This window comes from Biomphalaria glabrata, chromosome 3, assembly GCF_947242115.1.
Source record: "Biomphalaria glabrata chromosome 3, xgBioGlab47.1, whole genome shotgun sequence".
Lineage (NCBI taxonomy): Eukaryota > Metazoa > Mollusca > Gastropoda > Planorbidae > Biomphalaria > Biomphalaria glabrata.
The window spans coordinates 4,160,407-4,185,150 of NC_074713.1; the positions used below are offsets into that span (position 1 = coordinate 4,160,407).

A 24,744-nucleotide genomic window follows, 5' to 3' on the forward strand; every position below is an offset into this window, starting at 1 on the left:
AAAAAGTCTAGCAAGAAATATTGCAGAAAAAAAGTTTGAAAACAAAAAAAGTGGAAGTTGTAATGTAAGATTGGGGATTTTTGTACAATGGTTTTTAGTTAAAATTAGATATGGTCAACAGATGTTTCTCTGGGAGCTTTGCTAATGAATATAGATATTAAGAGCATATTTAGGCTATTGGTGTCTTGAGTAATTTGCCAAAAATGATTACAACTCCCAATGTTTGACCTGTTTTTGAAATGCTCATTCCAGCATTGAGACTCTAGTTCTAAAATTGCCCATCTCTCTTAGATCAGCTTATTGTAAAACTTGTCAAAACTTTAACAGAATGAATTCTTGGTGTAGGTGACAACAAATATTAGACGAACTGATATTGGATGCCATGCTCAATAGCTTTTACAAATAGAACATTTTCCTACATCTTCCTTTATGCTAATGTATATATATACATCAGGAAACTTCCAAATAGTGCTATGCTAAAATGTTTCTCGATATTGTGGGTTTTACATTTTCCCTGGCATGTAAAGCACATGAATATCATAAATGAATCAGAGTTAAATATAAAATGAATCTTCTCCCTAAAATATTTTGAACTAATTTTGTTTATGAAACATTACTGCATTGTTGGGTTTCTCTGTATATATATATTGGTATAGGAAGATAAACAGCTTTTTTTTTAGGTTACTTGTAGATATAAAAACCATCCTAAACAATATTTGTTTGTATAGTGTGTGGATTAAATGTTATAGATTTAGTATACAAACTAAGTTTTACATCAATTTTTAGTTTTACTTTAGATTACTAATATGTTAATTAGTTAGGGTTTAAAAAAACAACATTAGGAAAAAAAAAGTGAAATAAATGAAATATCTTTTGCTACAGGAAAATAATTGTTTGTATGCAAAAAAAAAAAAACCTCTGAGAAAAACAAATTACAATTTTTTTAAATAGCAGAAATAATGTGCAATACCTAATACTTCTACATTTTATTTTTTATAGTTTAAATTGTGTTTTTTTGTGTGTGTAATTTTGTATTCTAATCATACAAACATGAACAAAAATTCTGATATATATATTTTTGTCAATTTTTCAAAAAATTTTTTTTTTTATCTAGTTTAATAAGATAGCATTATCTCAAAATGTTCAAATGATACATTGGCTATCATTTACCACATTGATCCACATGTTGAATGTTAAGAATAAATTTTTTTTAAGTTCCTTCATAACATTTCATTCTCAAATTAAAAAAACCAAAGAAGAAATCCATTTTCTATGTTTTGATATTGTCACATTTACATCATCACATCAGTCTCATTCTTATAAAGTAAAAGCTGCAAAACAGTTTTTTAATAAATAAATATTATTTCTTGAAAAGGGCATTGGACTCTTTGAAAACAGAGGGACGTACAAGTCCGTCATGGTCAAGACTAAGCCTCTCTGAAGTCATAAAGTGCCTAGAAGACCTCATTGATTATTTCGCACAACCTGGACAAGATGTAGGTCAGTAGGCAATTTTTATAATGATCATCTATAGCACTTATTGATTTTCCAGTTCTGATCGCAGCGATTATCAACTAATATGAAAAATTCTATTGCATTTAAAAAATCTCCTAGAAAATAACTTATATTTTAGGAACATTTATATTTAATATGTACATATTCTAATCATAATATTTTACCTTGAAATATTATCAAGTTAACAAACTTTTAAGTGTAATAGGCCAACACAAATTAGAAAATTTGACTGCAAATATTTAATCCACAATTGATCTAGTTCTTAGAACTTATGATGGGGTATGATGGCTGAGAGACAAAGAGACCTTGCATTAAAATCCTTGTCAAGACTGTGATTTTAATTTTCTAGATTTTTTAGGAAGCCCCTGAGTTCAACCAACTCTTATTGGTACTATTATTACTATTATATGTTGTGGAAATAAAAGTTGTTGGTCATGGTGCAGCCACATGACACCCTTGTTATCCGTTGGCCATAGAAAGAGCTTTACATTATCTGCCCAATATATTGGAAGATCCGATTGGGGTACCTTTACTTTTACCTAGTATTAATTAATAGGCCTATATGGTTAGAAAGATACAATTTTTAAGTCAATGTAAAATGCACATTACTCATTGGCATAGAGTGGCCTATTATGTAGGAAAACTATAGCTTTTAAAATAAGTGATTAACTAGTATAAAATCTTTTTTATTGATGAAATAATAAAAAAAATTGATGCAGGACCTATTAATTATAAGAGCATGATTAACATGTTATTTCATCCTAGCTAGACTAGTACGCATTTTAAAGAATTCTAAATATAAATTGACTATAACAAATGTAAAAGAGATCAGAAATGTATACAAGCATAACAGGTTTACACCAGTCATAAATAAATCACACTGATTAAACAAAAATCCCAAACATACATCATCTAATAAAATTCTTAGGATAACTTAAGGATAAAATCATTTATTGTTTCAATACAAAAATACATAAGTGCACTTCTTTTAAAAAATGAGTAGCTTTAATTATAAAAAAATAATTAGTTAGCAGACCCATATTCTAATTTTTATTGCTTTTAGCAATAGTATATAAAAAAATGCTTTGTTTATCAATCATTTAATGTCCATAAATTATGTTCTGCTTATGTTGACCTAAAACGCTATATTTCAGAGCATGAAGAGAAACAAAATAAATTAAAAGCCTTGAGAAACAGACAAGATCTCTTTCAAGAAGAGGTTTGCTATTACACATTAATAAGAAATGTCATTCATTCATTAGTTTGACTTTCATGTAATACCAAAAAAAAAAATGATTCACCTTAATTTGAAATATTTTTTTAAACTAGGGTATGATAGCCCTGATTTTAGAAACCATAGATAAGTTCAGCTCCTACAAGAGTCGCAGACAGTTTGCTCACTATGCTGGAGAAGAGGCAGCTGGAAAATGGGATGATATATCTAGCTACCTGTATTTACTTCTTGGTATGTAGTTTGAACAGAATGTGTTCTTTTTACCATATATAGATAATTTCAATTTAAAATATCAAATTAGATACTTTTCTAAATAAAAAAGAGCCTGTTTTTTTCAGCATTATTATAAAAGATTATACATAAGTAGAAAACATAATATTATAATCCTATTTTAAGTCTATGTATTGGATGTTCCATCATAAATGCCCAAACCTCCTGCAGGACAGCAATGGGTAGGGTTTGAACTCAGGACTATCATGATACTGTCTGAAGTGCATACCACATGACAAGGCAGCCATCTTCAAACATTATAAACCAGCTGTCTAGATAAAACACTTTAAGTTACTGAGTTCTTGTGAAAGATGAGTCGTGATTTCTGTCTAATATCCTGACAATGTCACAAATTTGATGTAGAGTTGTCATTGACATTGTCTCTCTATTTGTTCTTCAAAGCTTAACATTGACTTAAGTTAGTCTTTTATGAAAAATGTTGAAGCTATCAATGAGAAAGTTTGTTTCAAGTGTTAGAGTAAGTTGGTTCAGGAAATGACTGAAATCAAATAACTCTCTCTTATTGTGTATTCTTTTACAAACAGTATTTGAATAATGGGTATCTCTTATATCAGTTTTTAAGAATTTCAGTTTCTTGTTCTAAGCTTCCTTTACTTGCTTACATTCATCTTCAACTGATTGCAAATACTTCTAATGCCAGATAAATTACACTCAATACATTTCCTTGTGCAATTAGAGAAAAAAAAATGTATGTTTTATGGAACTCTTTTGTTAACGTATTTGAGTTCTTCTTGTAAATTTGTTTTTACACTTGTGTTTTTCTCAGCTGCAATGATTCGTGGAAATCGTGCCAACTGTGCTCAGTTCGCTCAGTCCTATCGGCTAGACTGGTTAGTGAACCGACTGGAAAGTCAGCAGTCTTCAACTGGTAATAACTCTAGTCATGTCTGTTTAGTACATACAATGATATTTCAATGTGTTTTATTTTTGGTGTAGAAAATTTTGTAATTATGGTTGATTCTTATATATTCTGAATGATTTGACTGTGAACCTAATTTTTTAAAACTGTTCTGGGCAGGTGTTCTGGATGTCTTGCATTGTGTACTGATTGACAGCCCTGAAGCATTGAACATGATCAAAGAGAAACATATCATTACCATTATCTCACTGATTGACAAACATGGAAGAGATCCAAAGGTAGAAATACATTGTGTTTTCTTTTATCAGATCAAAACATTACTTGCTAAAATGAAATAAGTTTATTGAGTTTTATTGCGTACAACATTTTCTTTTAATCATTTGTATTACATTTGTACTAACAAAACTACTTGTAGAGAACTTCAAAACTTGGCTATGGTTAATTAAAAAAAAAATTCAAATAGCTTATTATGGCCTTCTTCACTTGGTGGCTTGTGTTGTCAAATACAATTATTTGTTAACTAGATTTATTATGGGAAAAAAGTCTACCTATTCAAAGAAAAATTAATACATGATTTAAAGAAACAATGTTATGATTGTATGGTGTTTTTTTAAAGAGCCTATCAGTTGTTAATTTATGTTGCATTTAGGTATCTTTAAGTAATTTCTACTTATAATAATAATCATCTTTCTATGTTCATTATGATTTTCCATTGTAATGCTGATTTTAAAAGAATCACTTTTATTTTGTCCTTTCTTTTTCCAAGGTATTGGATGTCTTGAGGTCACTGTGCGTTGGAAACGATGTGGCAGTACGAACAAATCAAAATCTTATCTGTGATAATTTGCTACCTGGAAAAGATCTTCTTCTGCAAACCAAATTGGTTGACTACGTGACCAGGTAGATGAAAGAAATATATTTTAAAGTCTTGATCAATTAAAAAGATAAGTAGAAGAAAATTGTTTTGAGCTAGACTCTAGAATGCCCACTAAATATCCATTATTTTATCAATTTTCAAATATGAAGCAACTTCCAAAGGTGGAGGTTTAATCTTTCAGCTCTTTGAAAAAGTTTTTTTTTAATTACTTCTTCCAAATTGAATTATTCAAATTGATATTTGTGCATATATTAGTTTTGATTTTGCTATTGAATCCTATTCTACTAATAATATAATCTCCTGCTGTTTGTTGTCAATTGGTAGTTTTTAAAAGTTGCAATCCTTTTTTTTTTGTTCTAGCTAATTTAGCTTGAATTTAGAATAAATAGAAACGCCTATTTGTTAAGGCCTATAATATTGATATCTATTCAAATGACATGTCACTTTTTATTAAACCCAGCTTGCGTCCAAACTTGTACACTGGGTTGAAACAAGGCTCTGCCATGTACAAGAAGTGGTACTTTGAAGTCATGGTCATTCAGTACAAAGCCACCAGCCACCTGCCCCCTGTGTTGAAAGTTGGCTGGGCTAACACCAGTGGATTTGTGCCCTATCCAGGAGGAGGGGAGCACTGGGGTGGCAATGGGTGTGGTGACACTCTCTACTCCTATGGTTTCGATGGTGTCAATCTGTGGACAGGTAAGAACTTTGAAGAAAATCATATATGTTGGTTACTTGCTATGTTTGTTAGGTTTTTAGACAGCTTTAGTTTAAGCAGTGTCAGCTAAGCTATCTCTGGAAGGGTGTCTACTATTTCATTTATAAAACAGTTTGTCAGGGATTCTTAGTAAAAGTGGAAGATTGTTATATGATGTTTCCTTAAATAGTTATAGATTGACTATTGTGTTCTGGTATCTAATGTTTAAAACAAGTTTCAGTATTGTGTTTTACTAAAAATACAACTGTGTATGGACAAATTAAAAATTGCTTCCTAATTAAATTTTGTCTGACCTGGATCCCTAACACCATTTAGGTCTGGTCATAAACACATATTTATAACTACTTTGGTGTTGCTTGTAAAGTATAGAGACTATTTAAAGACTTGATACTTGACATGTTAAATTGGTTTTAGGTAAAAGAAAAATGCATATTGCCATTTACTAAGAAAAATACATATTGCCATTTATTTACTTTAGTCTTGCAGTCATTGATTTATTTGTTAATTACTGTGCACATTCAACATTTATTTAGGTGGTAAACCAAAGCAGGTGAGAATCACTAATACACCTCTTCAAAAAAGTGATATCATTGGTTGTGCACTAGATCTGACCATACCACAGATCATCTTCTCTGTGAATGGGGTCAAGGTGACTGGTTTCTTCAAAGATTTCAACACTGATGGCATGTTCTTCCCTGTTATTAGTCTTTCAGCAGGAGTAAGGTAAACACACTTTGTTTCTTTGGGTTTATGTTACTGGTTACCATTGAAATAGCTATTGTACTTTATTGTTTTCATTGACTATTATTTACTTTGTATTGTTTTTTGTTGTTCTTCTCCTTTTGGACCTTTTGGATCAATAGAGCAGATGATGTAAAAGTCATCTTTTTTTTGTGGCCCATGGTGGCCAGCACAACGACCAACCACCTTTCCCCAACTAATGTCAGGTACCGATTAGAGCTGAGTGGACTCAGAGGCACCCTTAAGATCCCAAAATTAAAATTCCAGTCTTCACCAAAATTCAAACTTGGGAATCCTTGGTTATTCATAAGCCAAGCGTTTAACCGCTCATCCACCACACCTCCTTTTTTTTTGTTTTTACTTCTTACTTGATATATATTTTTGTTGTTGTTTTTTTAAATAATTCAATGTTAATTTTCATTTTTGTAGCTGTCGCTTCATTTTTGGAGGAGATCATGGACGTATGAAATTTGGCCCTCCTGAAGAACATGCTCCAATCATTGAAGCCTTACCACCAAAAGATAAACTAAGGATAGATCCATGTTTTTATTTTGGTGAAATCAACAAAAATATGATCAGTGGGCCAACTGAAATGTGTGAATATCAAGCCTTTGTGCCCAATCCAGTCAGCACAGCACATGTGAGTAATCATGAATTACATAGTATAGTATTGAGTAATAATCAATATGTTGTTTTAATTAACAAGGAAAACTAAGTATTTTTGTATTAAATAATATATGAAGTTAGATATTTAGATTTTCTTACAAAAATAACAAATAGCAGTTTCTGAATGTGCTAATTATTTGAAATAATTTTTTGGTCTTCTAAATTCAGTCTATTATTTTGCTTTTAAAGATTCAACTGCCAACTTACATTGAAAACGTGAGAGATAAACTGGCAGAAAATTTACATGAAACCTGGGCTATGAACAAAATTGATCAAGGATGGTCTTTTGGAGAGGTAAGTTTTGTTGAGTATTAAAAAAATGAATTAATGAGTTGTTTACTCTTCCAAGCTTATTTCATTTCATTTTTGTTTTTTTTAGAGCCGTGATCCAGAAAGAAAAATCAACCCATCTATCAACTCACTTGACAAATTGCCAATATCAGAGAAGAAATACATCATAACAGTGGCATTTGAAACTCTAAGGTAATGAAGGCTTTTTGTTTCAACTTCACCTCATATTCTACAGATTTAGGATAAGTGCATTCAGCAGAGGATTCTTATATCTAGATAACAAACTTAATAGCTGACAGCTCTGTGAAGATCTGACTTCATCCACAGCTACATTCCTGAACATAGACAATTAAGAAACTTAAAAACTGTTTAGAAATAGCTTCTCTTTTCTATTGTCTCTTTGAATTTGTGACTATGTCAGTCTGTTTTTTTAAAATGTTTTTTATAATTTGTTTTATTAAATAATCAGTTTCATATTATAGTCCATTTAACCATTAAACCATATTTTAAAAATTATGTAATTAAATAAATGTCTATTTGGGCGACTACTGTCAATCAAAACAAGAACAGAGCCGTACAAAAACTTGTTCATACCTCACTCGGTCAGACTATATCAACTCCACTCATTGATCAGGAAACATGAAAAAGACCAAGATGCCTGTGTGTAGTCGCTGAATGAACTTTTTATGTTGTGTCTGTTCTATTTATGTGTATGTTTCTGTTGTGTTGTCTTTATATGAGAAAAGAGTCCTTGTAATCACAACAAATTTCCAAAAGGATCAGTAAAGCAGTCTTAGTCTTAGTCTTATTTTTATTTATTTTTAATTTCTCAATAATTAGTTTCAAAGTATTTTTTTACACTTTTGAAGTTCACATCTGAAATATATATAAAATTATATTTCAGAACCCTGCTTGCATTAGGTTATCATGTTGCTATGATACCACAAGAACAGCCAAATAATCGACTGAAAATGTTGAAACTTGGCAACAAGTAAGATGCTTTATTTAGTTTGACATTTCAATTAAGCTTTTGTTTTGTATACATTTTTAGTGAAACACTTTACTTTTGATAGAAATCTACTTGGTTTTGTAAAAGTTAAGCATTCAAGCCTGGAGAATGTGTAACTATTTATTAAAATATACATTAAAAGTGAATAGCTACTAAATTAACAATGTCACAATGTTTCTTACTCTCATAATTCTTGTGTATTGTAAAAAGACAAACCAGTAAGAAATAAATTACTTTATCAAATAATCTAATTGATGAAATATTGTTTGTTCTTTTCATGATAAACTAACAATATTTCTTGTCATTTGTCCAAAGTAATAAGCATCTTTCGTTTTACAATTTTATTTTATCAAAATTTGTCTTAGCTGATAAAAGAAGTAATTTATGAGCTTTCAATATAATGTGTATTATCCAGTTACCTCCAGACCAATGGATACAAACCAAACCCACTGGACTTGTCAGGAATCATCCTGAACGAAAAAATGCAAGAACTGGTTGATCTGTTGGCAGAGAATACTCACAATGTTTGGGCTAAGGATCGCATCAAACATGGGTGGACATATGGCCTGCATGAGGTAAGCATTGCTTTCATGTAGGGATGGCTTTACATTGCAATAATATACATCAAACATGATTTATTGTTAAAAATGACAGCAATATGTTATACCTGTCTGATATTTGTTATAGTGAATTGAATAGAAATGATCTCATCATTTTTCCTACACTGTTAATGCATTGTCAAATTCTGTCTTTGTATATTTGTTTAGGATCCAGTGAACAAAAGAACTCCACATCTTGTCCCTTATAATAAAGTGGATGAACACATTAAGAAAGCCAACAGGTACAAAGAGTTGAGGATAAAACTTAAATAAGAGATAAAGAAAGTAGATGTCATCGAAACATGTTAGCTCATCACTATGACTGAAATCATTTGTATCTGTTTCTAGAGACACATCGACAGAAGCTGTTAGAACACTATTGGCCTATGGCTATTCCATTGAGGCTCCCACTAGTGAAACTGGTGAAAGTGGAACAGCTGGTAAGAAATGCTGAACTAGTGTCTGCATTGACATAACTTTCACTATTCAGAAAGTTTAGAGATTTCACTTTAAACAGATAGCTTTTTAAAGTATAAAATTTGAAGAATATCTGATACTTATAATAAACTGACCAGTAAGTGGTTTTGATTTATAACATTTTGTATAGTAGATCTAGATTTGTAAGATCTAGATTGGTAATAATGCACATTTTTTGTTCTTCTTTAATGCTTGCTAAAGGATGTAAACTACAGAGTAGATTATCTGCTCTTGGTTTACTGCCAGGTACATTCTGTTATTATCTCTTTAATTAATTGTTTTTTTACACTAATTAAAAGAAAATAAGTTACTGATTTAAATTTTCTATGAATATTAATGATAAATTGGTAAATAATTTTAATGTGGTATTGTGTAAATTGTAGAAATTCTAACTAGTTATTAAACCTCACAGAGACTGTGACATTTAGATATTGGCATATTTTCTTAAAATGTGTTTAGTAATTAAAATAATCTAGGACTATCATTATATTTATAAACACTCTAGGTTAAAAATGTTTTTTCTTATCATCTAAGAGATGAACTTGTTGATAAAAATGTTAAGACACATAAGGAAAACAATTTTACCCATAATGATTAAAAATAAGTTAACAAAATTTGCATGCTAATGAAAGTAAATAAATTATAAATATTCATGTTTTGAAACAACAGTAGTCTATATTTAGCTTATAATTAGGGGATTAACTGATCTATCTCTGTGATTGATTGTTTTTTTTTAATGTGGTCATCATAAGCTCGTTCAAGATTAAGTTTAATGTACAACACTTGATCTTTCAAATAGTAATTCTTGAATAAAGCAATATATTCACAATGACTGATAAAAACATTTAAATGATAAAACAAAATTTCTGTTCAAATTTAATTTTGTTGGTAAATTCCTATTCTGCTTTCTAAATATTTACAGTTGTTGCCTCTGACAGCCCTGACAAGACAACCAATTATAGAACATACAGAGCCGAAAAGACTTATGCAGTGACTAGTGGAAAATGGTAATTTAGATGATTTTACAAAATTGCATTTAATTTGTCTTTGCATTTGTATTATCTAGCATTTTTAATTAACCTGTACCAAGAAAAAGTCTAATTTTATTAAATCTTTTTAATAAGTCCGTACCAAAAAAAAAGTCTTATTTTATTAAATCTTTTTAATGAATTTGTACCAAGAAAAGTCTAATTTTATTAAATCAAATAGCATTTTTTTTCTGTGTGGAATTTTTTTTTTCTGTTCTACTTCTCTTATTTTTAGCTTTTTTTATAAAGTAAATATAGTTAGTTAAAAGAAGTAATAAATACCATATGCTAAGCATTGATTGATTTCTTTTAGTGAATTTTTCTGTTCCAAATGTGTACAAACTATTTTTCTCATTATAGCAGTAGAGTGAAATCAATGTTAATATTCTAGATGGGCTGGGGTGAAGAAAGGGAAGAGCAAAGGGGGAAAAAAAACTTTAAAAGTTATGTTCAGACGTAGCTATTTTTACATATACAATAGCTCTTTGAAGTATTCTTTATGTTTGTATTTCCAATGTGGTCTTTAAGAGATTATATATTATTAGTAAGTTATAAAAATAATCTTATTTCATTGAAGTTGAAATGAAATTGGCAACCTTTAGTGAAATGAATCGATGTTTAGGTACACGAGTGAATTTGTTATACTTTACCATTTTTATACTGCATACCATTTTGTTTGTGCCTATCATACAATGTACTTAATAACAATACAAATACATGTTTTGACTAATGCATAGCTTTGTTGTTTGTGTAAAGGTATTATGAATTTGAAGTAGTGACCACTGGATATATGAAGGTAGGCTGGTCATTGGTCTCTGCTGAACCATCATCTGAACTGGGTACAGATGGATCCTCCTATGCATTTGATGGATACATGGTAACCTTTCTTACAACTTTGTTCTCTTTTTTTGTTTTTGTTGCTCTTGAAGTGTTCCTAACTCCTTAGCCATCAATAAATGCTCTTTGCAGTTTAAAATCTTTTCATATAAACATTCTTGTCTTCTTACTTAGATTAATCGTCTACAATCTCTTATTTCATTGAACTTCTACAATCTCTTATTTCATTGAACTTGTACAATCTCTTATTTCATTGAATTTGTACAATCTCTTATTTTATTGAACTTTTACAATCTCTTATTTCATTGAACTTGTACAATCTCTTATTTCATTGAACTTCTACAATCTCTTATTTCATTGAACTTCTACAATCTCTTATTTCATTGAACTTTTACAATCTCTTATTTCATTGACCTTCTACAATCTCTTATTTCATTGAACTTCTACAATCTCTTATTTCATTGAACTTCTACAATCTCTTATTTCATTGAAATAGATGGATGAAAAAAGTCTAAGCACTTAAAGAGTAACATTAAAACTGAAGAATTGTTTCATTTATTTCATATTTGATTTCACCACCACCACCTATACTTTAGTCTGTTGAACTGCTGGGGCACCACACATGATCTGTCATCTGTCTCTCCATTCTGTTCACTCTTTGATGTTGTCTTCACATCATTTTCTCTGTCTGCCTCTTCTTCTTTTCCCTGGTACTGTTCTCTGCAAGAAGGTCTTTGCTTCTGAGCCCTGAGGACCTCATATTTCAATTAAAAATTATTTTTTTAAATATGTTAATAGCCCATTACAATATATAAATATATATATATATATATTTATTTATTTATTTATATATTGAGTTAATAAGGACTATTTAAAATATGTTTTTTTAAATGAAATATCCATTTAAATAAGCTTAGGTAAAGATCTAGCAGTCTATGGGGTAGCTGATATAACACCAATCAGTTTTAAGGTTAACAGCTAAGGAAATGTACTGAACTGTAAACAGACTGTATCAGCATTACTCTTGGACTAGGAAATGTGAAAAGGATCAAGACGTCTGTGTGTAGTCACTCAATGAACTTCTCTTTGGGTTGTGTCTGTTAATTTAAAAAAAGAGTCCTTGTAATCACAACAAATTTTCAATAAGGATGAATAAAGCAGTCTAAGTCTTAGTCTTTTGGCCAGTACACATTGACTTCCTCAACTAATTTCAAGGATGAGTGGACCTCAATTATTACACAATGCAACAGGGTTCAAAAGACCTATTTAATAATATATTTTTGTAAAAAGCATTACAAAATGTTTAGTGTAATAAGTTTAGAATGTCTTCATGTTGTAATGCTTCTACACTTGAAAACTTTAGGCTAGGAAGTGGTACATGGGCGCTGAGTCTTATGGTAAAACATGGAGCACTGGAGATGTGGTTGGCTGCTTACTTGACCTGCATGATTCTACAATATGTAAGTCATGTGGATAAATAGTTAACCACTATATTTTTGCTAAAGTGTTAAGACCAAATAATAAAAAAAAAATTTATAAACTGCGTCATTTATTTATTTTTTCTAATGCTTTAGTAGAACACCTAAATTAGAAATTATGAAAAGCTGCAATTTAAAAAAAATTTAATTAGAGCAAAGTACAAATATAGCTATCGATATATATCTTATTGGTGACATTTTGCAGGAGGGCTAAAGTAAAATGATTTTGAAAATTGAATTTTAATTTGATTAGATTTAAATCAATTCCATTAATCTTTTAGCCTTTTCTTTGAATGGTGAGCTGATGATGGATGCAATGGGTCAAGAAATAGCCTTTAGAAATGTGAAGACCTCCAACAACATTGGTAAGCTGACTATTGTTCACCCATAAATAAAGACTTGTTTAGACCTCCAGAACACTGTTGTTCACCCATTAATTAAGACTTGATGTTGAATAATGCTCAGAAAGTTGTAAATGATAAAGAGGCTAAAAATAAGTTAGCCACCTTACAGCTTAACTCTTTCTCTCCATAATTATTTACCCCATTCTGGTGGAATCAACGTTGGTATCGTCAGTTAGGAGAGAAAGAGTTAAGATGCAAAATGCATAATTGAAGTTGGGGGTGCTTAAGATTTTATTAGCACTAACCACATTCTTGTCTCCACTAGGTTATGTTCCTGCATTTACATTAAGTGCACACCAACAGGGGAAAATGAACTTTGGTCAAGATATAAATGGATTGAAGTTCTTTACAAACTGTGGCCTACAGGAAGGCTATGAACCATTTTGTGTGTAAGTTGTTGGTCATATTTATAAACTCCAATATAACACCTACGGCTATCTGTTGTTCACAGCCGTCTCAGACTTCAATACTACTGTGAACTGCATTTAGTTTAAAGTGTGCTATGTCTGTGCGAACCAATTATCACTTTAAAAATACTCTGCCCACAAATGACTATTTCTTAGCTGACATAGCAGAGAGCATCTTGTTGCATGCGGCTTCAGAACGAGACAGCTGGAGGTCACTTACAAAGGCCCTGGGATACACATTTGAGACCGAAACAAAATCCACTGCAGAGGACAGACGCAGACAGCGAAAAGAAAATCTAAATTGACCACCTGCGGACAATGGTTATGCTTGCCCTGGATGTGGCAAAATATGTAGGTCACATCTGGGGCTGTGCAGCCACAGGAAATACTGCATTCCTCACTAATCTTCAGACTCGAAGACAAGCCTTATTATTATTATATTTATAATAGGTTTAATTTTAGTTGCCATATGGGAAATAGTTAATAGATTCCTTCACAGTCAGTGAACATTTTTTTTTCTATAAAGAGTATAGATCTTTAGCTTTAAATAAATCTTATGATATTTATGGTATTAAGATTTTTGTTGGTAGCAATTATTAAAAAAAAAAGATTTAAAAGTAGCCATTAACAAAAAGTGAAAAGCTGTAAAAATTTGAAACCCATTATTAAACATTCTATATTCTTTCTATTGACATTTCATTATTGACAGTTCAAATAAATGTACAAAATCAATGTAGGTAACGGTAACAATAAAAACTTGTATTCTGCTCCCATCCAGGAACATGATGAGATCATTAACTTTATGGTATGGCAAGAATGAACCAATATTTGAAACAGTCAACAGTTCAGATTCCAGTCTTCTGGTGTCAAGAATCTCCGGAGGGTCAGTGTAATAATTTTGGCAATTAATTATTTTTTTTTTGTATTATTAACATGATAAAACATCATAGCCATGAATATCTAAAAAATTAAGAGACCTTAAAACATTAATCATCAAATAAGTAATAGAGTAGTTAGGCTGATGATCTTCTTAGAAGGCTTTTTTTTTTTAAATATTCTTATTCTTTCTTTATGTTGAACACTATAGCCATTTTTTAAAATTTTGTCTTTTATTTTCGACATTTACACTTCATTATTATTTCATCTGCAAGCCAAGAGAAAGTGATGATAAGATAACCATTTTGGTATTGAAATATTGATTTAAAATAAAAGCGTACATTGAAATTAATTAGATTTCATTTTGCGCATTCTAAAATACAGTTAATTTTAACTTTCCATCATTAGTCCTAACGTCAGTCCATGTTTGAAAGTTTCATCTAAAACCTTTGGAACTCTGGAGAAAGTTCGCCTGGAGTACCTGAGACTCAGCCTACCTGTCACTTGTAAAGAAGAATTTGTTTCAAGGTAATATATTATTTTAAATTGTCTAAAATATAAACTATATGTATACAATATGCCTATATCCTATACTCTTAAGCGAGCAATTCTTGTATGTATGTATGTATGTATATATATTTATATATATATAAATTTTATTTCAAAAACGGCTCTAACGATTTTCTTTAAAATTTCAAGGTATGTGCATATTAGTGAGAAAAAAATTATCAACTCATTGGCCACATTGGGAAAAATCGAGGTCGAGCGTTATATCGGTTTGAAAATGCCTCATTATCGAAAAATTAATTTTGGCTAGAATGTTTTATGAATGAAAATTTTCCATGACGTAAACGGGAAAAACGCTGCTTACGTCACTAGGCTTATCGCAGTACACTAAAATATTTCTTTGCAAACAAGAACGAGTTTTAAAGAACCATTAGACCTAATTAAACATTTGCGCACCATCTTACTGTAGATTGATTTATTATAGAACTATAAAAGCAAAGTAATGAAATTAAATGTGCCAATGTATGATTAGTTATTGTGTTTTAAGTGCTTAATAAATTGTTTACTCTTTAATTGCGTAGAGTGTTGTAGATACCTTTTACATTGTTGTTTATTTTGCTGGTGACCTCCAGCTGTCTCGTTCTGAGGCCACATGCAACCATGTGCTCTCTTCTATGTCAGCTAAGGCATGTTGGCGCCTAAACTGGTCTGTTAAGCGTTACGGTGTTACGTCGACCACTTTTTAGCTCACCAAAAAAGACTGCCTTTGGCATACGTTCGTCTGAGATTCGTCTCCCATACAGGATACTGCTCTGTCCAGCGTAACTGTCGGACTTAAAGAATTCCCTCTATACAAAGGCTGCGGATACACATTTGAGACCAAAAGAAAATCTGCTGCCGAGGACAGACGCAGACGCTAAAAGAAAATCTTAATCGACCACAGCGGACAATGGTTATGCTTGCCCTGGATGTGGCAAAATATGAAGTTCACAGCTGCAATCCTCATTAATTTTCGGACACGAAGACAAGCCTTATTATTATTATTATTTTGCTGGTAAATTATTACCATGTGTTCATGCTTCGGTGTCTACTGTCCTGTACCAAAACAAAGGAAATGGTCATAACACAGCTTCTCTGCGCCTTACTTGCTCACACTAAACATGATATCCATCTAGCAGTCAACGAGTTTGCGTACGCTGCAGCTTCTTTTGATTTAATTATAAACCTCGGTAAAAAGCTTGGAGTTAGGGCGTGTTGACGGAAGGCCCAGGAGAGATCTGAATTGAGGGATCTGTAAAAGCAAGCCATATCCCTCCACGGGCTGTAGCACCACTGGGATGGATGGATGGATGACAAAAGCCGGTATGAACTTCTTATAGTCCGACAGTCAGGCTGGGCAGGGTACGTATCCCGTATGGGGGACGAACATATTTTTCGGCGTAACAGAGGTGCCCCACGGAAACGTTTCTTTAGAAAACTAATGCAATGATTTAAGTCTATTAAGAAAAAATTTGCCATTTTACTTTGTCACAAAGTGCCTGTTTTACCCTATAACGTAGAGATTTGCGTCACTTGATGTTTCGTACTAAAGCCATAATGAATATATACTAATTCCATAATTAAATGTCTGAACGTAACCATCTGAGAAGTAACACTGCAAAGACTTTCTTCCAAGCCAATAATAGTAGGCCTACAATAGTTTTACGCAAACTATAAGACGGGTGTGAGATGTGGTTTGTCTAGACTGTAGGAGGACTAAGAGACTTTATATTTAATCGCCATGTACAATTACATTTAGAACTAACAGAACACTATAGCAACTCTTCAGATTAGTAGTCTTTAATCGCCATGTACAATTACATTTAGAACTAACAGAACACTATAGCAACTCTTCAGATTAGTAGTCTTTATCTGATCGTTCATTTTCGTAATTACAACAATAGCCCAATAGTTCTACATGAAAGAAGCAATGTAAAACGTTAAGACGTGAGCTGTGGTTTTCTATAGGCCTACTATTGAAGGGACTTTCTATTCAAATCGCCATGTACAATTACATTGAGAACTGAATGAACTAAAAAGCAACTCTTCGGATCGATAGTCATTACCCGATCGTTCATTTTCGTAATTACAACAATATTCCCAAAATAACTTCGGGTATATATCCTTCCTTAACAAATTATTCATCCGAGCGAGGCTCGGTCACCTGATATTGTATTAATAAATCATGTTATGAATTCTGTCTATAGGAAACATACTTTGGAAATTAAGATTGTAAATACGACGTCTTAAATTGGATATACAGTCTAAATTGTGAAAACATATCTGCCTTAGTCAATGCAGCTCTTTCATGCATGTTGTCTGTTAACTCTGATACTTAAACTGCAAATGCTCTGTTGAATTTCAAGTTATTAATTTTAATGTTATCCTTTACAATTTTAAAATGATTTTTTGTTTTTATGATAGCAGAGATAAAATGTTAGCTCAACAAATACTTGAGAAAAGACTTAACCTTGAAAACATCCGCCGGCGAGGAGCTGATTTAGACATTGAAGAAGAAGTGGCAACAGGTAAACTCTTTGACAATTTCTCTTTGTACTTCGTCACTAAGAAAAATCCCACAGTATAGTCATTTTACACATTAGTCTATTTATTTCATTTCATTTTAAAGTTAATGTACTCTGACAATTTATTCATGGCCTCAGTGTCACTAGGTTGATTTATTAGGTCAGAGAAATGAATAAATTTTATTCCAAATGTGTAATGTCTATAGCTTCATTTTATTTTGCATTTTGCTGGAAATCTGTGTCATGATTGATTCAGGATAATTTTTTATAAGAACATTTGACATTTTAAAATCTACCAAGTTTAATATTATGGATGATCACTAGTATATTGGTTTTAACAATGTTTGAAATAGCTGGAAAATCATGTTTTTTTTTTGGTTTTAATTCTATAATAGAAAACTTCAGCTTATATTATGCAAATAGAAATTGAAATATTTACTATACAATACAAGAAAAAGAAAATTTCTGCTGAATTTTATTTATTAATGGATTGTTTTTAAAGATGTAGCTAATACATTACCTAAACTAAATGTAGGTTTGTAGAATTAACTTTTGGCTTTCTGAAAGTAATTTTGTTTAGAAACTAGTTTAATGAATAATACTAACATACATACATTTTACTTTCAATAAGAATGTGTTTTTTCAGTTAATAGCTATTCTTTGGCTTTGTTCATTTATTTGTAGTTTTTGTTTATGTTCAAATAGTGTATAGATTATATTAAGTAGAAAAACTTTCATAATAATGCAGTTAATTTATATTATTTAACTATGCATCCACTTTTAATTAGCCTGGGTTACAGACTTAACTGCATGTCTGAATGAACTAAAACATCATAACTAACAATTAATCTGCAGATAGTAGCCATCACAATGGTGAAATAAATGGTTTTGTTGAGCATGATTCTGGCTTTTCTTTAGCTAACACTATAGAAAACAGAATAGAGGAAACAATACCTGAAGCTAGTAAGTGCAGGTTCTATCTTTTCTTTCAAGAAATCAAAAGTTTGGCTTCGGTTTATTTCTGTTTTGTTTTTTTGTTACCAACTCTCAATGTTTAAAGTGGATAAAAAAAAAAAAGAACATAGGGGAAAAGATAAAATGTCTTTGATAATTCCAGATGAAGAAGACTACAGCATTAATGAAATGATGAATGGTGGACCTGATTTGACTCTAAGAAAAAGTGAGTATACATACTGTCACTAATTAAAAGTAGACCCTATGTCACAGATCATTATAGAAAGGTGCTTAAGATATTTATTTTAATCATTTAACATTAAAAGAATTGATAAAAAAAAAACTGTTTGTGAAAAAGTAACAACTAATATGAATAGAATGTATGTCTCATTGGAATGACTTCCTGGTCATGTAGTATGCACTCCAGACTGTCGTTTCAATGGTACTGGGTTGAAACTCTGCCCACCACTATCCCATGTTTACTTGCAGGAGGTTTGGGCTTGAATGTAATAATACATGCTTCTGAAGGGAGGTCCCAAAATCTTATAAGTTACAAATGTTTTAATGAACAAACTTTTTAAAAATGTCTAAATATTTAATGAAAAAAACTTGATTTAAGATAATTATATCTAATGCAGAGTTATAAAAGTCTTAACTAATTATAATTGATCTAATTAATTTTGTTACAAAATACATATTGAAATGTTGAGACAAAATAAGGATCAAACTTTTTTGTGTACCATTCCCACTAAAAAAATATTTTTCCAACAAAATGATTTTTAATCCAACATTTAATGCTTAGTGAATAATTTATATTACTACTATTATCCTTTCATACAAGATGGTGCAATGTGCAACTGTATTACAAATTTCTATTAATATAATTGCAGCAGATGAAATTTTGAAATTGCATACATTTTCTTTTCAAGATTTCATATATGTTTAGAATTGAATTGAAAACTTTTCCATTTTAGAGAAACAAATGACTAAGTGTCAAAATTTTTTTTTTTTTTAAATGGGTACAAATCATGAAATTGGTTATTATATCTTGAAAACAGTATTATTCAAATCATTTAATACAATTATTGGTAAGATATCATACTAATTGATTTACTAATTATTTACAAGATTTACTAATGTTTACTTTCACTAAAACCTTTTAAATTGAAATACTTTTTATTTACCGATTCTTTCAATGAAAATTGCTAGACTACAAGTTGCTATAGATAAAATAAAGTTTTCTTAATCAAAAGAGAAATAGAACTAGTTTTCCAATGGAGCTTGTAACTGGTGTCTTATGATAATTTAATTATAGCATTTTTTTTTCATTAGTTTTTCTTATCATTGTAAAGGACATCCATTTTTATCTATTTGTAATTATATTTATGTGAGTGATAAACTATGTATTTGATGAATGTAGTGAGATGGTAATAAAGACCTCCTTTGCTAGTCTGTCAAAATTTCTCTGCTGATTTATTAATGTTACTTTCTGTACCATTTAAAAACAATTTTTTTTTAGTAGGATCATTTTATTGTTAAATGAAAAATCAAAACATATCTAAATAAAAAAAATTATGTTCAGCAAATTTAATATATCTATATAAAAAAAATTATGTTGAGCGAATTTAATAAATATTTTTAATTTGTCAGTTGGCAACACTTAGTTGACTAGTAATGTTTTTTTTTTCATCTTGCCAAATCTATGCTTCTAACTCTTTATTTCTCTTTACTAAAAATTTTCTAACTTGTGAAATTATTAATATATAACTAGAACAAGTTATAATTCTGCTTCACTTTTATTGATTACCACAATCTTTCCAATGAAGATACTATAGCATGTCTGAGACTAACATGTTTCCCCATAAGAGTGTGTATTTCTAATTCCCCAGCTCTTCACCATAACTACACTGAAGATGATGCACTCAGCACAGCCGAGCGCAGAAAATCTTACATTAAAGGCATGAAATCTGGAAAGGGTCAGTCTTTGGATGACTCCAGTATTGGTGAACAATCACGTGGCATGAAGTCTGCTGCGAGTGAATCCCAACTCAATGACAGCCTAGACTCTTTCCTTAACCCTAACTCTAAAGAAAAGCCCCGCACTGGGTCCAAACTTTCTCTCCTTGCAGATAAAGTGCTAGACACAGCTAAACTCATGGCTGACAAAAATCAGCATCAACTGGGCAAAAAGCAGGGCAAGAACACTTTCACATCTCTTTTCAAAAAGAGTAAATCCAGAGACCCGTCACCCAACAACATGGGGAGAGCCAGAAGCACAGAGTATTCCAGCCTGGACAAAAAAGCCACATCAGCTCGCACAGGTCACCTGGACAAGAAAAAGCCATCCAGTAAGAGTCCAGCTGTGAGAGTGAGTGACTCTGAGCTGGACGATGTGGCAGACAAAGAACTGATTCCCTATGAGTTTCAAGATGAGCTCTCCTCAAGACATCACTACAGAAGTGAGGATTCTGACTTTGGTCAATCTGAGGGAGAACTAAGTGAAATCAATGCAATAGCAGAACAGATGGATGAATACTTTTATGCTGTCCGGGTCTTTCCTGGCCAAGATCCTTCCAATGTGAGTAATGTTTAAAGCAATAGTGCTGCTAATTTCAGTTTCATTTCTTTTTTCTGGGACTTGGTTTATGTATTTCCAAGTGTAGAATGTAAATATTCAAATACTGTACATTTAAACCTATGATGAATGTGATTTAATATGTCACTTGTCATTCTTTTTGTTAACAGTTTTTTGTAACTCATTGTCTGAGCATGTTAGAAATGTGCTTTGGGTTAGTTCATTCAGCGTAGTTAAAGTATACAATACAGACTTGGTTTTTGCTTCAAGTATTTTAATATGTCTACATGACAAGACTTTTACTTAAATAGCTCACCATTTATTAAAATAAGAATAGCTGAAATTTGAAGGATGATCTTCTAGAGCTCTGATGTGTTATATATAGATAAATATATTGTGCTTTTTTTCCTTTAATTACAATGCCAAAATAGGTTTTTTAAAATGGCTCAGTATATTCAAACTAAAGTTAGTCTTATTGAATATTAATTCGCCACTGTCAACATTAGGTTCTAGAGATTGTATTTATTGTCCAGGTGTATGTTGGATGGGTTACACCAAGCTTTCACTACTATGAGAGTACTTTTGACATCAAGAGTGTTCGACATGTTGTAGTCTCAACATTGGACAGAGACTATAAACCTAAACAAAGGTAAACTTATTCAATCATCATTCTTTGCTTTTTCATGGTATGATAAACATATATAGTAATCTATTTTTCTTTAACAAATGATCATAAAAGGTTTTTTTTTACGACTTCGATAAATTGGTATCAGTTGCAAAAGCATTTAATACATCATATTATAACTGTTCTATGAAATATTTGATAAACTTGTATTCTAGTGCATTCAATCATAATTATCTGCTTTTCCATGTTATGATAAACATATATAATAATCTATTTTTCTTAAACAAATGATCATTAAAGTTGTTTTTTACGATTTCGATAAATTGGTATCAGTTGCAAAAGCATTTAATACATCACATTATAACTGTTCTATGAAATATTTGGATAAACTTGTATTCTAGTGTGAGTCGCAAGAACTGTTACATAATGTCTGCTGGAGATCTACAGCAGCGGTATGCAGATTCTACTCAAGAAATTGCTTCCAAACGGTCATCACCTGGATTGGTCATTGGTTGTTTCATTGACACTTCAACTGGAGTTTTGAGTTTTACTGTCAATGGAAAAGAAGTAGCTAATAAATTTCAGGTGTCTTTTTCTATTAAACTGATATAAAGTGTAAAAAATAAAATATAATAATATTTATAACATGCAATAAAAGATATACGTATATATTTAAGTATCCTCATTTTGAGCTAATCATTTGTCTGTTTTAGCAATTATTGTTTACATGTTGTTTTTTTCTTTGTATGTGTAGGTTGAACCTGGAACAAAATTATATCCTGCTGTTTTCTGCGAGCCCACCAGCAAAGAAATTTTTCAATTTGAGTTGGGCAGTACCAGGGTTTGTGTTGAATTTTTTTTTGTTTATCGAATGATTAAATAGGTGGCTCTTAGCAGTGAGTGAAATCTTTTCAAAAATACTTAGACATTAAAAAGTGTTAATAAGCATTTCCTAATTTCCACAGACTTCACTTCCTTTGTCTGCTGCTGTTTTCCGAGGTCCTAAATCACTTGTGCCGACCTGTCCACCTCGTCTGGATGTACAGTCCATGAGACCTGCTCACTGGGCTCGTGTGCCAAACACTTCACTGAAAGCAAGCACACTGAAGCTATCAGACCTGAGAGGCTGGAGCATGATCTGTGAAGATCCAAGTAAGCCTTAGCAGGACCTCTTCAGATTATAACACAATAATAATAATAATAAAGCTTGTCTTTGAGTCCGAAGATTAGTGAGGAATGCAGTATTTCAAATAACACAATAATAATATAACAAAATCTTTAAAAAAATTCTTTTAACAGACAACTTTGTTAATGAGATATAAATATATTCTTTCATTGCCTTCAAGCTTCTGAATTCCAAAATTTCAAAAGTAGTTTATACTTACTGCAACTGCCACTCCATTCAGAGATTTTACACTTAAAACTACTTACTCCACCAATGAAAATTCACTATTTCACTATAGTTGCTGTCTCTTTCACTAAGTGATTGATCGGTCTAAAATCTACTGCTTCTGTTTAACATGTTTTGTTTTTAACATAACATCTTTTTGATTTCACGTCTGCTAGTCCTGAAACGGTCCATGTGTTATTTTTTTTTGGTTATAGTTGTAAAGGGTATGACGTTGACATATAAGCTTGTTTACTTTGCTTTTGTTCTTAGTGTCAATGTTGGCTGTGTATGTACCTGATGAAGACAGATGTTATGATGTGTTGGAACTCATAGAAAAAGATGATCTGTTGGAGTAAGCCTGACATTTTTTTTCCCCTTGGCTCTTACTGGGCAGTGATTTTTTTTTCATTAAAATTTTGTTGCTAGTTAATTAATGGCCTTTTTTTTTTTTCACATGCAATCTTTTAACCAAGTAAAACTTTCTATATTTCAACAAAAATAGTTTTGTGTCTAATTCTCTTGATCAATATTAGCTAGTTGTTAGTAAACTTCAAGCTTCTTCTGTTTGTAAAAAAATAACTTAACATACATTTTAATTTCTACAGTTTCCATGCAAAGACCCTTGAGCTGTATCAGGCTGTGTGTAGCCATGGAAACCACAGAGTTGCTAATGCCTTGGTTCAGCATGTTGATGAGAAACAGTTGATGTACTGCATACAGAGTGAATGTAAGGACAATTATAAAGCTATAGAATAAGTTTTTACAAATTTTGAATTTGCTTTTAACGAATTTAGAAATGAATCAAATAATAAAAAGAATTTAACTATAATGTGAATGTACACTTTGGTTTCTTATAGTTATAATGTTTTTTGTTTGGTGTAATGCACAAATTGTAAGACAACTTTCCTTATGGATAATAAAGATTATTATTATTATTATTATCTATTTTCAAAGTCATTCTTTCAACTTTCAAACAGTAGCTGACATTCTTCATAAATAGAGCTCTGAAAGAAATAAAAGTTTCTTGATAGTCCCATTAGTTAGCTATAAATATTCTCTTTTAAACAATCGATTGAAATAAACATTTTGCAGATCTATCTGGGCCATTACGGCATGGGTTTCATAATCTGCTCATTTCAATGCACTTGGAATCCCACACAAGATCAAGGTAATCTTAAAATATAAATTCTTATAATGTTTTGATCTTAAGTCAATTTAAATAAAATTAATTTTAATGTTTGGGAATCGTTAAAAGAAAAGTTTTATTTGTACATAACTAAGTTACATACTTTTCATTTCCCTATTTCTAGACTTATGACTCAGAATGAGTTCATCATTCCTCTGACCCAGCAGACAAAGTCTGTGTCCTTGTACAGGGCACAGAGTCATCCTAATGAAGCTTATGGCATTAAACATCAGATTCCTAGCATGGAAGAGAGTGTTTCTATAAGGCCTCAGCTGGCAATCACGGAGAAACAGATTCAAGATAGGTCAGCACATATTAGTAAATGCCTTTGGGATATAAAGGGATAGTAGAGGTTTGGATTCAAACTCAGAACATTTGTGATGATAGTCCAAAGGACATACCACACAACAAGACAAAAATATTTAATCTTGTAAAGGATCAAAATCAAAACTAGTATATTCATAACTTTTTCTATATATTTTCTATTATTATCTCTAAGATAGAGGGAAGACTTCAGTAATACAGTACACAACAGCCCTAGGATCAAATCCTTGTTTTTGTAGCTTTTACACTCCGTAAAACACTCAGTTCATACATTAGAGAGTGTCAGCTGTGGGAAATTTTTTTACTAGGCTT

At 31.2% G+C, this 24,744-nt stretch overlaps 1 protein-coding gene across 17 annotated transcripts in view; it reads left to right on the plus strand.

Annotated features, from left to right (window-relative positions):
• Positions 1-24,744, plus strand: part of LOC106054240 (ryanodine receptor 2-like) — a 112,425-nt gene that overhangs the window by 25,496 nt on the left and 62,185 nt on the right. For 8 of the 17 annotated variants that reach the window (XR_008776880.1, XM_056022955.1, XM_056022960.1 and 5 more), the window contains exons 13-47: positions 1,376-1,500; positions 2,670-2,734; positions 2,845-2,980; positions 3,807-3,908; positions 4,059-4,177; positions 4,666-4,799; positions 5,237-5,475; positions 6,028-6,217; positions 6,665-6,875; positions 7,091-7,195; positions 7,281-7,384; positions 8,097-8,183; positions 8,617-8,776; positions 8,969-9,042; positions 9,149-9,240; positions 9,479-9,523; positions 10,200-10,284; positions 11,062-11,182; positions 12,506-12,602; positions 12,902-12,985; positions 13,290-13,413; positions 14,210-14,314; positions 14,716-14,835; positions 17,278-17,381; positions 18,234-18,341; positions 18,496-18,558; positions 20,222-20,910; positions 21,441-21,556; positions 21,934-22,117; positions 22,287-22,373; positions 22,498-22,684; positions 23,193-23,274; positions 23,528-23,649; positions 24,015-24,090; positions 24,233-24,412. Coding sequence is in view for 16 of the 17 variants with exons in the window: in XM_056022955.1 (XP_055878930.1) it covers positions 1,376-1,500; positions 2,670-2,734; positions 2,845-2,980; positions 3,807-3,908; positions 4,059-4,177; positions 4,666-4,799; positions 5,237-5,475; positions 6,028-6,217; positions 6,665-6,875; positions 7,091-7,195; positions 7,281-7,384; positions 8,097-8,183; positions 8,617-8,776; positions 8,969-9,042; positions 9,149-9,240; positions 9,479-9,523; positions 10,200-10,284; positions 11,062-11,182; positions 12,506-12,602; positions 12,902-12,985; positions 13,290-13,413; positions 14,210-14,314; positions 14,716-14,835; positions 17,278-17,381; positions 18,234-18,341; positions 18,496-18,558; positions 20,222-20,910; positions 21,441-21,556; positions 21,934-22,117; positions 22,287-22,373; positions 22,498-22,684; positions 23,193-23,274; positions 23,528-23,649; positions 24,015-24,090; positions 24,233-24,412 (4,722 nt within the window). In the remaining variant the exon portion in view is untranslated. The remainder of the gene's footprint in view (positions 1-1,375; positions 1,501-2,669; positions 2,735-2,844; positions 2,981-3,806; positions 3,909-4,058; positions 4,178-4,665; positions 4,800-5,236; positions 5,476-6,027; positions 6,218-6,664; positions 6,876-7,090; positions 7,196-7,280; positions 7,385-8,096; positions 8,184-8,616; positions 8,777-8,968; positions 9,043-9,148; positions 9,241-9,478; positions 9,524-10,199; positions 10,285-11,061; positions 11,183-12,505; positions 12,603-12,901; positions 12,986-13,289; positions 13,414-14,209; positions 14,315-14,715; positions 14,836-17,277; positions 17,382-18,233; positions 18,342-18,495; positions 18,559-20,221; positions 20,911-21,440; positions 21,557-21,933; positions 22,118-22,286; positions 22,374-22,497; positions 22,685-23,192; positions 23,275-23,527; positions 23,650-24,014; positions 24,091-24,232; positions 24,413-24,744) is intronic. The other 9 variants (XM_056022967.1, XM_056022956.1, XM_056022965.1 and 6 more) reach the window with 9 other exon arrangements.